The 15,133-nt window shown below is 37.2% G+C and overlaps 1 protein-coding gene across 1 annotated transcript in view; it reads right to left on the bottom strand.

Moving 5' to 3' along the window:
* Positions 1 to 632: 632 nt before the first annotated feature.
* Positions 633 to 15,133, bottom strand: part of UPF2 (UPF2, regulator of nonsense mediated mRNA decay) — a 59,560-nt gene continuing 45,059 nt past the window's right edge. Inside the window, exons 19-21 of the mRNA XM_026867866.1 lie at positions 12,837 to 12,978; positions 8,970 to 9,090; positions 633 to 1,605 (exon numbers count right to left, since the gene is read on the bottom strand). Of these exons, the coding sequence (XP_026723667.1) occupies positions 1,596 to 1,605; positions 8,970 to 9,090; positions 12,837 to 12,978 (273 nt within the window). The 3' untranslated portion in view covers positions 633 to 1,595. The remainder of the gene's footprint in view (positions 1,606 to 8,969; positions 9,091 to 12,836; positions 12,979 to 15,133) is intronic.

The following is a 15,133-nucleotide window of genomic DNA, read 5'->3' as shown; positions in this document are numbered from 1 at the left end:
GAGGGAGCTGCCGCAGGTGAGGCCGTGCTGAAGTTGCTCCTTTCTGCTTAAGGAGAGCTTACGTCATCCAAAATGATCATCTCAAGCTTCATGACTCCATGCTAAACAGCAAGAAAAGCTTGCATTTCCTAAGTGTGCTTCAGGTGTGTTTCTTGGGGCAGAAATCCCCATTTTGGTAAAATGTCATCTGTTTTTATGTTGCTTGTACAAAGCACTGTCCGAGCTACAGCCCCACGACACATCACAAACTCTTCAAAACATCATTTCGAAGAACAAAGTCAACGTGAAGAGACAGACACCAATTCTAAATTACAACACTTTATTGCAGCATTGGCAAAGGTCAGATTTCTGAAGCTGGTGAAGATCGGGCGGCATTTCTGTATGAAATGTTACAATTTTACAAGTCTCTTTTCCTACATGCAGAAACAAAAAAAAAACAGTGGTAGAAAGGATTTTAAAAGAGCTAGAAAAAAGAATTATTAGTAACATACAGATGAGTTCCTTAACTCAATTAACTACCTCTACCTGAAAGCAAACAAAAAAACCTATGCTAATAAATAACATTGTCAGAAACAGACCAAGAAACCTCATTTCTACTTAGAAAAAAATAAAAATTCTACTTGTTTCCAGACTTAATTTTTTTTTTTTAAAACTTTTGTTTGTTTTAATAGACACAGAGGCTTATCAACCCATGAAGATCAACAAAATATTTGGATCTACTCCTTGACATCCTCCTGTTATGCTGACTGGCACATTTTGGTTTTCAATGATACATACAATGGGCTCAACTATATCCCTGTCCTTAGGCTGGTGTCAGGCTGTTCCAAGCAGTACGAGTCAACACCCTGTGTTTATCAACTTCACATTCTATTTTAAACCTTAGCAGACATTTTACCTCCTTGGCCCTTAAGTTTTTCACCCCTCCCCACTCCCCACCCCCTCCTTCTTGCTCATCTGGCAGCAAAAGGCTGTTCCTTAACCAAAAACTTTCTCGCTGAGGAGTGTTAGATAAGAAGTTATCCTATGTGTCAGGGTTTTCTTTTAGATTTCACCATTTGCTCTACGTTATTCTACTGTAGATTTGCAGCCCCCAAAGAATATCCTTCCAACACAAAAGCGCTCAGTTCGGAGAGAACGTAACTTCCACCAAGTTTAGAACGCTGTTCTCCCACATACTGAGCTGTCAAAGACCCTTTCCGTTCCAGTGTAATCCATCTGAATTTCAGGTTGATCTTTGTTTTCACCAAGCTGCTCACTGGTCAAGTTAACCATCTCATTCATTTACTTCTGCTCTTATGAGAAAATTAACCCTCAATGCGGTTCCCATAACAAAAAGCGCGCTTTTTTTTTTTTTGCTTTTTTTTTTTGTTTGTTAGGCCATGACTGGAAGCTTCCACTTGTTCTGTGTGGGGTTGGGGGGAAGAGGGGAGGCTGTTGTTTCTGCCCCACGGCCCCAGCCTGTCCCAGGTTTCGATTCTGAACGCTCTAGACTGACATGCTGAGATGTGTCCACTGCTCTCATTTAATCGCTGGAGGACTCCACTATCCACAACATCAGAGATACAGGACCTAATGAAATGACACTTGCTGCTGGATCAACGTCTCCTGAGAAAAGAAAGGAGAAGAGAAATAGTTTACTATGAGATACCCAACACTACGCAGGTTTGCCACCACTGAAATCAACTGCTAGTGATTTTGATATCCTTTTATGCTCTATGTATTAAAGTTACATATTTCTGTTATCTGCACAAATTTTTCAAGAGACCACATCAGACAAAAGGAAAAAGTTCCCTACACAATCTTGGTAGATGAATCTAAAATTGTTCAGAAAATAGCTGCCTTATCCTCCCAGATGAGATGCTGAACTACTGAAGTGCACAGCTGACTTGTGAATGTTGAAATACAAGTTATTTTAGATAAGTTTTCATCCTTCTGTGCAGTTTCTTAATATTCCAAGGTATTGCAGAAATGTTAGAGGGGGCTTTCCAGAGTCAAATAACTGTTTAGAACATTTTTAGGGTCAACTGCGGTATTAAAATCTTCAATCATCCCTCATTCATCAAAAACATGTTCCTACCCAGAGAAAGTCCAGATTTAACAAAACCCAGAGTGATCTAGTAGTAGCGCTAATCCAGTATCACCGACTTCAGCACAACTGCCAGTTACTGTATCTGGGCTGGTTTTCAGTTAATTTTTAGACTGCAAATTAAAATTTAGTAGTACAAAGCATAAACATTAAGACATTTACAATCATGAGATAGCTCCAGGGCTACACACTCAAGTCTTTTACCATGCAAACAAAACAGTTCATGTTTCTTTAAACAGTGAATAAACTTCAAGCATTGGTTGAACAGTAATATAAACTTAGTTTTTATTGAAAATCTTGCAAGAAAAATGTTACAAGTCTGTTAACTGGACACAGTAACTTCCGCATGTCTGGTAACAGATAAAGCTGTTACAGTAACTCTGTATTCTTGTGTAGTGCTTTGTTTTGTTATCTGGTATTTGTGTATTTTATTTAAACACACTGTATAGTTTTGTTATGAAGTACCGAGCCTTTGCATCACTAGAACTTACTGCAGAATTGCTTCTGTTACTTGGTTTTAACCATCTTTTAGCGTTATGCAATACAATATTGCAATTTCTTGTGGCACAGCGATTATCAGGAACATGGGTTACATGGTTGCAAAAGAAAGGAACTTGAATTTTAATAGATTTAGTAGAATGATATTTTGTTTATAAAAATATTACAACCGAGAAGAGAGTTCAAACATCAGTGAACTGCAGAACCATGCTTAGCTCTCCACCTCCCTTTAAAAAAATAATTCTACTGCTGATGGGGAGAAGGGCTAGCACTAGCTGCATGTATCTAACTTCATAAAAATGACTCTCATCCACACCAGCAGCTGCCATGGCGCATTGGCAGCAGGTAAGGCAGAGTAAGCCGTGTTTCAGTGGGTTACAGCAAGGACCTGCTGGTCCAAGTCTTAGTAGCCTTTTTACCAAAACCAGGTATTTCACAAAACATTTCTCTCCAAATTAGTAAACTTGATCCAAACCTGTATTTGGCATGGTCAAACTTAGTGCATAGCTGTAATTAAACCTCTTGAACTCTTTGTGCAAAATGGATCCTTTTTTTTGGCCATCTACTCCCCCACTACCCTTCCCACTACCACCACAGTTATTAATTTGTATAAAAATCCTATAGTCAGCTTCTCAACACCCTTGCGTGAGCATTAACGCTGCCTACATACTCGGGTGATGGAGGAACACACAGATACACTTTCATCTGACCATGGAACTTGCAAAAAACATACAGAAACATCACAACATAGTATAGGCTAGGAAATAATCCCAAATCCATTGCACGTGTGAAGTTGGAAGAATCTAAGTCAGCAAGACAACATTATGGCTTAAATTGAACCGTGCCCAAGAGAATATACCAAATCAAGTCCTGTCTGCACAGTGCTGACATCACAAGATCATGAAAAATTCTTACACATGTGAGATCTTTGACATTAAATTTCACACTTTTCCCTCATCCCTTCATGCCCTCCATCAATCCACAATGCTCTATGCATTTCTGAATACTGTATTTCCTCACAAATTTCACACACCTTCTTTCTCCAAGCACCTCCTCTCAAAACTCACTTGCTGCTTTACTTTTCATTACTAATCTCAGCTTTGGTGCTCTTCTTTCTCTCTCTCCGCCCTAATCACATTAACCAGAACCAGGAACATGAAATAGAAACACAATGAACACCTGGAATTTATTTTTCTGTTTTGAACAGAATGCTTTTTCACAAACGGGTCTTTTCTTTGTATGCTTTATTCTGCTGAATGCATTTTCTTGCTTTCAGATGCAAGAGCTTTAGGAGGGGAGAACAGATCTTAAAGCAGAAAACAGCCTCTGAAGTTCAAACTCCTGCTCTGAACTGTTGCCTGCACAGACAGCAGAGAGAACTTACAGATACCAATCTTTGCTTTCAGCTCTTCTCCCACAAAACCAGCCTTGGAGAATAAACAGTATATACACATTCCTGCATACTGGCGAGAGAAGAAAAATACTGCAGAGTATTAACTTAAATCCTGGGAAACTTAAATTCAAGTGCTTGTCATGCCACAGTCAGCCTCTTTCCTGTCTCATAGATCTATGGAACAGGACAAAACATCACTTGTCTTCCCCGTGGGAGGAACATTCTACATTCTGTAGAACGTTATCTAGCAATTTTGTATTGAAAAAAGTGTAGCACTGGATTTTAAACAGCTATTACCAATTTAGCTGCGACAGAATATATTCTCTGGAACAATCGTATTTCACAATGTGTGTTTCTGGACTAATAAAATACTGAGTCACTCTGATCATTTCCTAACAAATCTGAATTATCAACTACCATACTGTAAACACCATAGATTTAAATTATTAAAAAAAAAAATTGAAGTCACAGTACTCAAAGTGGGCTATTAATCAGGAAGGTGTTCTGAGTATTGGTAGTTAGGTTCCAGAGAGTTACAAATTTGCAGGGGTTTTTGTTTGGGTTATTACTATTATTTATATTGAAACAGCTTTTTTTTAAACAACAAGTCTTTATAAACATGCTAATAAATAAAATCTTGCCTTCCTTCCCCTCAAAGCTGTAACGGCCATCATGTCTCTCTCCACCTGTGGTGAGACTTGCATCTACATTTGCAGAGCCCAACAAGCACCACATTGCCAAGACAAATACACAAGGATCTGGCTTTTCTTCTTCTTTTCTGTTTGGTTCCAGTGCAGTTCACCAAAAGAAGCCGCAGGATTTGGATGGCCCCCCGCTCCATATTCCTACCCTGCGCTTTCCTCCCACAAAACAGCTGAAAGGGAGTTTTGCCCTTCGCTGCCGGGTTTGTCCGAACAGTTTTCATGGGAGACTACGCTCGTGTCTGTATGTAGCAAGGAAAAGGATGTAGTACAGGATCAAGAATAACAACTGAGAAAAGATCAAGATTAAAACACTGGTGAAAAAGATGTCAAAGAGTAAGGTGAACTGAGCTAGCACACAATTAAAAATAGAGCACTCAATGTTTTAGTATTTATGGTATCTAAATGTGAAGAAAGGAGCCATTTCATCAAAAATCCCTGAAGCAAGAACGAAATATTACTGCTAAAGTGATGACCTCTCAATTTTTTGAAAAGAATACAAGAGATCACTGAAAATGACAGCTAAAGATTTCAAGAGCAGCACAGTGAACCAAGGGATAGATTTGTCAGTTCTAGACAGTGCCATGCCAACACCCAAGAGTTTGTCTAGATTGAGAAAGTTACAATGGTAGTGTACAAAAATCGGCTAGACTGATGCAAATAAACTGGATTTAGGCTGCCCAAGACTTCTGGTATGACAGTAAGAAATTAGTTCAAAGCTTCAAAATATAACATTCATCAATACATCAACTACATAGTGGGTGATGTACAAAGTGTTTGTCCAGTAGCTGAAAAAGGAAATGATGTTAAATTCACATTTTTCCTTATTATCCATACTCAGATTTTTCAGCATTAAAGGAATACTCTTTATTATGAGAATATTTAGTTAATAAAATCCTAGCATCCTGTTATTACCTTTATGCTTAATTTTTCTTTATTAAATGGGTTAAAGAGAAATAAGAGTCGGATGCAAATAGAAGACCTAAAATTACTAATCAACTTCATTATGATTTAGTTCGTCAGCTTATGTCTGCATCCCAGGAGGCCTTTTGACACAGACAAGTCTTCTTTCTTTACTATACTTTCAAAACAGCAGTGAGTTTTGAGGTTACTGCTTTTAATAAGGAGAGGTTTAACAAGTTAGAACACTCCTAGGGAAGGCCCACTTCTCTACAGTCAAAATTTCTCACTGCAAATCTTTTTTCTTTCTCGGTAATCAAAGTTTTTAAACATATTTCAGAAAATGTTTGTGTTTACATTTCACTTTATGAGCAAGCCATTTATGGACCTCAATCCTCTTTAAACAAAGGAAAAAGATTTTTTTGAAGTGAGGCTATTCTCCAGAACTGTAAATGAGTATTTTCATGATAATTCCATCACTGAAAAAGATTACTTCTGTAAGCTTTGTGTTTCCTGAGGGTATCAGCTTAGCAAGCTTGATAGCCAAAGTCCTCTTTTAATATACAGATGCTACAGGACTGGAGGCAAGAGTGAAAATTGCTGCCTTCCCAGTTCTGCTGAAGCAAGTCAAGGAACTCTACTTTTAATGGAGTTGCAGCGAATCATCTTTAAGGCCAATCTGCCTTAAATGTGTGAATCCCAGAAAGAATCTCCTCCTTGCAGTATTAGCAGGTCTTAAAACCCGAGGCTGTACAAGCAGGTGATTACAAATAAACATCAAGAAACTCTGATTTTTGATCCAGTGTTTTGCACATACTAAATAGTAAGAAATCTGACAAAGCCTGTATATCTCACTGCATTTAATACAGAAAAAGGACATTAATAGATAACAAATAAATACTCCAAAAGATTTCTCTTGTTTTTGAACAAAATGCATGCTGTATAACTACAGCCACTAATTCGTCCTTCCATTTACTGTGAGTTTATCATAGGCAAAGGAGGCAACACATTTGAGGGCAGTTTTTGGTTTTCCTTTTGTTCTGGTTTAGCACCCCACTAGATCAAAATAGAATCACAGAAAAATTCAGGTTCCAAGGGCCCTCTGGAAGTCATCTAATCCAAATCCTGCTGTGACAGCAGGGCCAAAAACATACAAGAGAAGCCAGCAGTTCCTTCATTAATTGTTCAATCAGTCATTATGATAGGTAGATTTGGATTTAGCTTTTTAAGAGACATTTGAAACATTATGCTTAGGAACATAGAAAAAACCCCATCAAATTGATGAAATGCCAGGAAGTTGTCATCCCAACCTTATCAGAACCTGTCAGATTGTACATTGCAATGGCATCAACCAGATTTACTTGCTCAGATTATCCCTAACCTCAAGAAATTTAAATTAAAAAGTTAGTTTCTACCTTAAAGAAAGTAACATCCATATTTCCAATAAATTTGAGTTACTATTGCAAGAAAATAACATATTAGTCTTCTTCATACATAAAGAAGAAACAACCCAACACAGCCCGCTCACCACTAAGTGATAGCATCTGTAATCACACAAATTAGTTCTATCAGGTAGGAAAGTGAAAACTTCAAACAGATACTAAAATTAATAGCTCAGTTCCTATTTATTCCCAGCAAGTAGGAAGATAACATGGACTTCAAAGTCCATGGGGTAACTTCTTAACTAGCACATGAGGGTAGTTTGGGCAGAGAGACTGCAGTTCACCCTTCAAAGTCAGAAGACAATCTTCAATATACACTATAAATCAGAAGCTCTAAAACCACAAACGACAGACAATCTAGACCAGAAGTGATAAGCCACTGGTGGACCCATAGTCTCCAACAAATAAATCTCTGCTTAAACAGCTTTCAGTGGGGATTAAGAAAAGTAACATTCCCTTACCACAGGCTAAGATGGCTCAAGTGATTCATGACTGCAAGCCTGAGCATGGCACTATACAACAAATAAAAGATGCCTGCTAAAACAAACTTCCTGGTCTTGCTTTAAGGAGTTTACAGATTAAAAGGAATAAAGAGTAAATTACATAATCCAAAACTACATCAAACTTGCAAGTGCATGGCACAGCTATTTGAACAAGCAAACACTACTTAAACTGTTCACTGGACAACGTCTGACCTAGTTTACAGTAAAGTCCTAAACGATATTTTCCCTAAAACATTTGAAAATAAAAAGCTCTCATAATGACCACATTAAAAAAAAAAGATCTGTAAATATCACACCTCCTGGTCTGGCTGCTATGTTTAAAGAATAACTGCAGTGCGCTCCTTGTACAGGTTGCAAAGCATTTGGGAGAGATGACTGAAAGAAGACTGCACAGCCATTTATGAAACACCTGCCAGCGTTACAGCAGTTTAGTGTAACTGAATAGTTCGTATTTCTATGACAGTATTAGGCTAGTGATACGAATAAGCTAAATGGACAGCACTGTTCATTTTACTGAATTATAGCTGCTTAATAAAAAAAAAAAAAAATTAAATGCAGTCTGTTTTCAAAAAAAGAGAGCTTTCTTTATGCAAGCAGTATCTGTATAGGGTCTCAGTGGAGCGAGTGATGATGAGGAAGTTACAAAATGCCCATGAAAAATGTACCAGAAAGTAGTTAGCAATGTTCCTGTAACACAGGATTATTACATTACGTTAATTTATTTCTAGTTTACAAAGACGGACCCATTACTAGGTGAACTCTGCCTTCCCCCTTGCTGCTCCCATCTATCCACCTCCAAAATTTACTTGCAATGAAGAGAGAAACATGAAAGCAGTCTGCATTTCACCTGAAACTCTGTCTATTCAAATCTTGTGCTGCAGGGTTGATTTAATGGTTTATTCTCAAGCTTATTCTGAGTGAGAAGAGACACATGATATTAAAGCTGTAGAATGACTCTAAGGCAATCCAGGATGGTTCTTTTCATGGTAATACCGTTTTCGGTATGCTCTTACACACCATAAATCTAACGTTCTCCTCCCCTCTCCCCACCTTTATTTTCTTTCCATTCAGGTTTCAAATACAGAGGTATGGCTCACAAATTCACCAAACTGAAAAAGCACAACAGGAATTTCTTTAGATATTTTTTAGCATCTTCCCCTCCTCTCACTGAGAAAGCAAACTTGCATCTTTTCCCCTATAAGAGGTTCAGACTACCAGCCATTTCACAACTGAAAAATAACCCTCTGGCTTCCAAACCTCTGTCAAGGACGTATTTACAGACACTGTGTTAGAAGCACAAAGCTGCTCAGTATTTTAACAGAATGCTTTAGAATAGAAGCTACTAACAAATGCACTTGCACTACGCAGATCGTTATCTATTTCAATTGTGAAGGTAATTACTTGCCTAGAACCAGAATTACCACATTTAAAGGAAGATTGTCCTACCTCCCACCAGTTTTAAAGATTAGATCTGCATTAGGTGCTCCCTTCGGATGCTGGTAACGAGGCCGTCGTTCACGATTAGTATTTGCTGGAGCTGGACGCTGTGCCAGAGACTGCAACATTTCTGTAATTTTGTACAGGAAAAAGTTAAATACATTTTCTATGCATCTCTTTAAAGAGGAATTTACACAAGTACATTTCACTGCCATATAGTAAAAAAAAGACACCTTATTTACATTTTGATATACTGTAGGGTTAACACTCCTCGAGTTATTCCACAACAGCTAATTTTTTAAAAGATAAGTTGCATAGACAGCTTTGACAAATCCAAGCTACCCCATAATATGAACTTGCATTTCCAGATGTTCTTGCAGAAGGAACTGCCAACAGTGGTTTTCATCACAGGTGCTCAAAGAAAGGAGCTGTGACCTTTTCTTTCTAAACATATCAGCCACCACTTTCTTTATCAGTGATCAGGAACAAAGCTTCACACCAGTATGAGAAGCCACAATATTAAACTACCCTAAAATAGTAACAATTGGAGAGTGTTGCTGCCAATTAAAGACTCAGCAAGAAACTTGTCCTAAAATTAGGCACTGAAAAGTCAGGTATTTAAGTCTAAGCTAGCCATAATAGGATCTTTTTACAAAGAAGACAGGCACCGGAGGAGGGTGACTCAGCTGACCTACATTACACCCGCTCTCCCATGGATGGAGTTTTTCACTTTATGATCAGAGGGAAGAAATAGGTGGGTGCAGGAAGAAGCCTACATTATCCACTTCAGCCCTGGACATCCAACTTTTGGGCAGTTTAAGCTAGGTAAGTATTGTATTTTGGCACTGGGTAAAACTTCATTTCTAACATTTAATTTAAATTTTTTAAATGGTAATAAATGGCTCTTTATCAGGCCAAGTTAATCGTTATTAAGTACCCAATATAATTACAAATACATCATAGGAACGTCCACATAACCTCTGCCCATTATGTTAGTGCATCTAATGGAAAGTATTTCTGACAGTCCACCTGTGCAAGAGTCTGTATTACTCAGCAATCAGACAGATGGAATAAATGAATGGGAAAAGTGGAATAAGCTGTTAAACGGATTATGTTTGAAAGTCTGCTCTGTCTGGTTCTCCAATCTCTTGTAATCTCATTGGAGACACATACCCATCATCTGCTAGAGGCAAACTTCCACTACCCTCACAGTGACTTGCACAGGGCAAAACTGGAGACTCTGATGAGATTCTCTGGCCATTTACAAAATGCACGTGAAGCTTTCAGTAAATTATTCACCCAATCTTTGAGAAACTGGGAAACTGTGAATGATTTAATATACAATATTGGTGTCACCAGTTAATAAACTATGTATTCTTGCTCTGTATACTCCCCTTAGCAACACCTGGAAAAGGCAAGACAAGCCATTCAACACAGACAGTCCACTTTTGTAAACATCATGAAATAACATCCTTCAAAACAATTCTGTATGCCAGGAGCAATCTCTGTTGGCGATGATGAGACACAGAAAAAATAAGAAGAGATCACGGCACACTGCCAGCCAGGTGCTAGAAGCAAGCAATGAATAAGCAAGTATGTGCATGCCCATCTCTTCTGTTTTCCACACTATAGAGGTGAAAGAAAATATCAGGGTTTGTGAAAAGTCAGCAACTGAGAACTTGAGTAGTTGAGAAGATAACAGAAGGAAGAAATCACAAGGGAGCACAACGTATTAGCTAGGCTAAAGGCATGTCGCCCATCTTTGGTTTTAGTGAAGAAAAAAGAATCTACACAGAAAAATACTAGTCTAAATTAGAGTCACTCAGTGGCTAGTATTTCTTTAAATTAAAAATGTCTGTAATACTAAAGGTTTCCGAAGTATTAAATAATTATCTGATACTACTTTGAAAGTACACTGGTGAATTTTCATTTACTAGCTACCCTGCACGGATAAAAAAACCCAAATGTACATTGGTTATCAACCCCAAGGCATTCTTCCAGAAATGGAGACTTCTTCCTCCCTTGGTAACTTCAAAGCCTGAAACAAATTTAGAACCAACTCTTTCTTTCAGCGGGTACATACCAACTTGCCAACAGGCAAACTGACTCTCCAAAAGTAACAATCAACTGGACAAAATCTAAATAAAAAATAGTTCCAAAGTAGAATGTAATTTGGCCTGCTCAGTTTAACCTGACTGAAAGGTCCTCTTTCGTTTGGTTTTACTGTGTATTTTACCCAAGACAATAAAAAAGGATCAACATCTGTTTTAAAAATGGATGTCAATGATGGAAAAACCTATCTCTTCTGTGCTAATTTTCCTCCTATATTAATGCTTTATACATATCACCTAGAAAAATCTATGAGAAAGTAAAAAAAAATAAATAAAATTGCCTATTACTATATAGGCAATGAAAATAAAATAATTGCAAATTGCTATCCTGTTACTTTGATTCATTTTCTTGGACAATGTGATTCTTTTTTAGATAAAAGCCACAACTGCTCACAATAAAATCCTAGATTTTAAGGATACCAACAAAGTCATATGACAAAGCATAAAAACCCCAAATGCCCTGACAAGTAAAAATATCAGAAGCATCATTAAATGAGGAAAAACCCACAAAAAGTCTGAGAAAATGACTTAAATGTCTAATACTAAAGTCTACTGTTTCTTTTCCACAAGAATGTCTCAGAAAAGAAGTTCCTAAGCTGATTACAATGCTTAATACTAAGAATATATTGTTACGATTTCAGAGCTCTGTAGAGACTCACTTTGTACAAATAGTCCTTTTTATGATTACAAGTTTAGTTCTTGTACTATCAGAGTTCTGGAAGGAGTGTTAGATTCCATAGTGGTTTTAGAATTAGAGCTGCTTTAATTTAAATTTCCCATTTCTTGATGAATAATGACCTTTCACTAAATACCTTAATTGAGATTTCCTGCTAATTAACTACTTATACTGTGATTACCAAACTGCAACATCTTTACAAAAAAAACCAAACCCACAGAGCAAGAACTGTACAGATGTTAAATGGAAATACTAACAGAAGAACTGAATACCAACAAGTTTTATTAGTCTGGCTTTGTTTACTATCTGAGTAAGCCAAGAAAAATTGAGTCTGAAAAAAACCACACAAAACCACCCACAGAACAAACTACCCAACAACCAAACACACGAACTGCACCAGTTTAGGGTCTACATCATTTGTTGTATTAACTGTTTGCTTCAATCTGTCCAGGTTCCAAAATGCCTGACTTATGCATGTTTAAAAAAACAGATCATATAATTTGTATGGAACCTTCATTCTGTTAATATAGCCTTACACTGTGGATTTGTAGTGCTCCTAGAACCTTTAGCAATATGAAGCTGAGGTGACAGTTTGTATTTCTCAAGTGAAGGTTACCTCTTAGTATTTGCAAGTCTTAGTAAGACTGATGAAGAGTCTAAATACTCTAAATATCTAAAGTACCTAATAATATCTAGAAAGTAGAGTTTAAGCTGCACAGAATTAATTCCTCTTCTACCGAACTCAGTTGTCTTGCAGCAATGGAGACAATGCCACAAAAATATCAGATTAATTTTGTGTTACATTTTTTTTTTTTTAAGGAAACAATCCCAGTAGTTCCACTTTCCCCCAAAAAAAGGGAATGCTGAGGCTTGAGGCCCATCTGAAAACTCCCTTTCATGGAAGAACTATAAAAAAAGATTCTTCAAGCACAGAGACCAGGGAGTAAATAATGAATGACAAACTAAAATACAGTTTTTTTCATGAAGTATTGCAAATCAGTATTCAAAACTTGAACTGCTATCACAAATATTTTCTGTAGATCCACAAAAGTTCCTCTGAAAATAAAAAATATTTGATGATTTTCTTACCCTGGTAGTCCTCTTGTTCTTGCCGTTCATTGATATCCAAAGTGAGCTTTTTCATCCTCATCCTCTCCTCCTGTTCAGCTTGCTGTTGGTTCCAATGGTTTGCAGCAAGTTGGGAAGACATTGGTACATTTAGGATCTTAAACTGCAAATGAAAATAAGTTTTTAAGTGCCCATCTCAGAAAAAGACCCAACAACCCAAAATGCAGAAGGGTTATGGTTATTTCTAGGTTATTGTGATGAGATACTTTCTACAGAAGTTTCTACAGGAAAGTGTGTTTGTTGGTTTTGTTTGGTGTCTTTTTTTTTTAAACTCTACTTCACATAAGGAAGCATGAAAAAATACAAGATATTCAGACCTCCTAAAGAGGTACAGAATGTACAAAAAAGGCTGATGGACTGCTAAGACAAAAGACTACTACACACAGTATTTATGGGACAACATTGATCAGCTTTCACCAGGTACATATAGCTATATGCTTTATTTCTTATTTTCACACAAGCAGATAACGTTCACAGCAAATTACACTGGTCTAAAATAAAAGTACCACAGCTGGCTCTCTCTCCAGAGGCCTCTACCTTCCAAAGGGATGAAGCTCCTGAGCTCCCTTGTGGTAACAGAGGAGAAACATTCCAAGTATTTCAGATATCCCCCAACATTCCTTGGCCAGTACTCTTCCTTTTACAAATGATTCCAGCTCCATGTTGCTTCTTAGTCTGGAGACAACTGTTGTATCAAATTTAATCTTTTCCTCCTCCCTCACACCTACACATTCAACACATTATCTGATTTGCCGTAAGCTACGTGAAAGGTAAGCTGGGTACTACTCTTACAGAAGTACCCTCTCTCTGAAAAATACAGCTGAGGTTTTCAGAGGCATAGGGAAGATGCTTTTCTTTTTTTTTTTTATTTCCACAGAATTATTTTTTACACTTGTTCCAAAACAGAGAAGTGATTCTTAGTCTTATCTGCAACTGAAACAGTAAAATTCAGAAACCTAATGCCAAAGTTTGTGAACATTTAGAAAGAAATTTCTCTTTCTCCTTCAATTGCACATCCATTAAAAGTAAATACTTCTGTGCTATAAGCAGAGTAAAGGCCTTTAAGAATAATCATTCTCAATATTCCATGGACTACTCTGAATCCTGATGCTTGTTCTTCTCATCTATTTCCACAGAAATAGAAGAAAATTTCTAAGTGATCTTTTCTGCTACACTGTCAAAAGCTGCAAACAGAAAGATACATTATCAAAACCTCTGTTGAGAGGGCATATAGTAAAAACAAAATCCTCACTGCGTATGGTTAGCATCTAATGCAGTAATTATTAAGAAATCTCAAGGTACCTATTAAGACAGTAGCACCCCACTAGCAGATCAGTAATGAGTGTGAAAAGACACCAAGTACTCAGATGCAGCATTTGAAAATAAAGTGTGTTTGAAGCAGTCAAGATTGGAAAGACCGGAGAAAAACCTGGGTACAGTGAAACCCAATTAACTAGATGATCTATTTACATGAAACAAATCAAGCAAAAGGGCTTTTCTGCGGGGCGGAGGGTAATAGCATATTATGTTGAACATAAATACGAACTTGTTATTAAAGTGTGTGTGTGTAAGAATAAAAGTTCTTGGAATTCCAACAGAAAAAGTAAGCTTTAGTTACTCATTGCTGAGCAGAATATGCATGTTCCCAGATATTATCAAGTGAGCTTTATGCAAACTACACAAATAACCCATTAGCAGCATTTCATGATAAAAATAATTTCTTTGCTTCACCATTAAGCTCCTCATCCATCTTAATATGTCCTTTATATTTTATCTGTTCTATGGACTGAGGAGCTTAATGGGATTGGTTAAGTGTTTTCAGACAGGATGCTTAAAGCAGAAAAAAGAAAACTGAAATATAGAAGGGTGCAAAGGAAAGAAATGGATACAAAACCCTACAGACAGCTAATTAACAAAATATCACTTAGTCACTATCTCAAGGCAATCAGGCAGCTGCCATCTGAAATCAAATCACCGATGACAATTAATGAAGGATATGATGATTACTGAGCAATGGAAACATTTCCGATTTGCAAATCGTGAAGAGGTGTATCAAAAAACCTCTTATAAAATTTGTGAGATGGGGACAGAACATAAGGACTTCACTTAGAAGATGGCAACTTGAAGAAAGAAAAAATGATCATTCAGAAGACTAGATTACAGATTTCATAAAAAAATCACTGAGAAAGAACATCACATTCAAAGAGACTTGACCACTCCATTGATATTACTGTTCTTTTATGGTACCTTGCTAAAAA

Source organism: Athene cunicularia (genome assembly GCF_003259725.1).
Source record: "Athene cunicularia isolate RWA chromosome 1 unlocalized genomic scaffold, athCun1 chr1_part2, whole genome shotgun sequence".
Classification (NCBI taxonomy): domain Eukaryota; kingdom Metazoa; phylum Chordata; class Aves; order Strigiformes; family Strigidae; genus Athene; species Athene cunicularia.
Note: the sequence above shows the minus strand (reverse complement) of the source record. Positions and strands in the feature narration are given on the sequence as shown.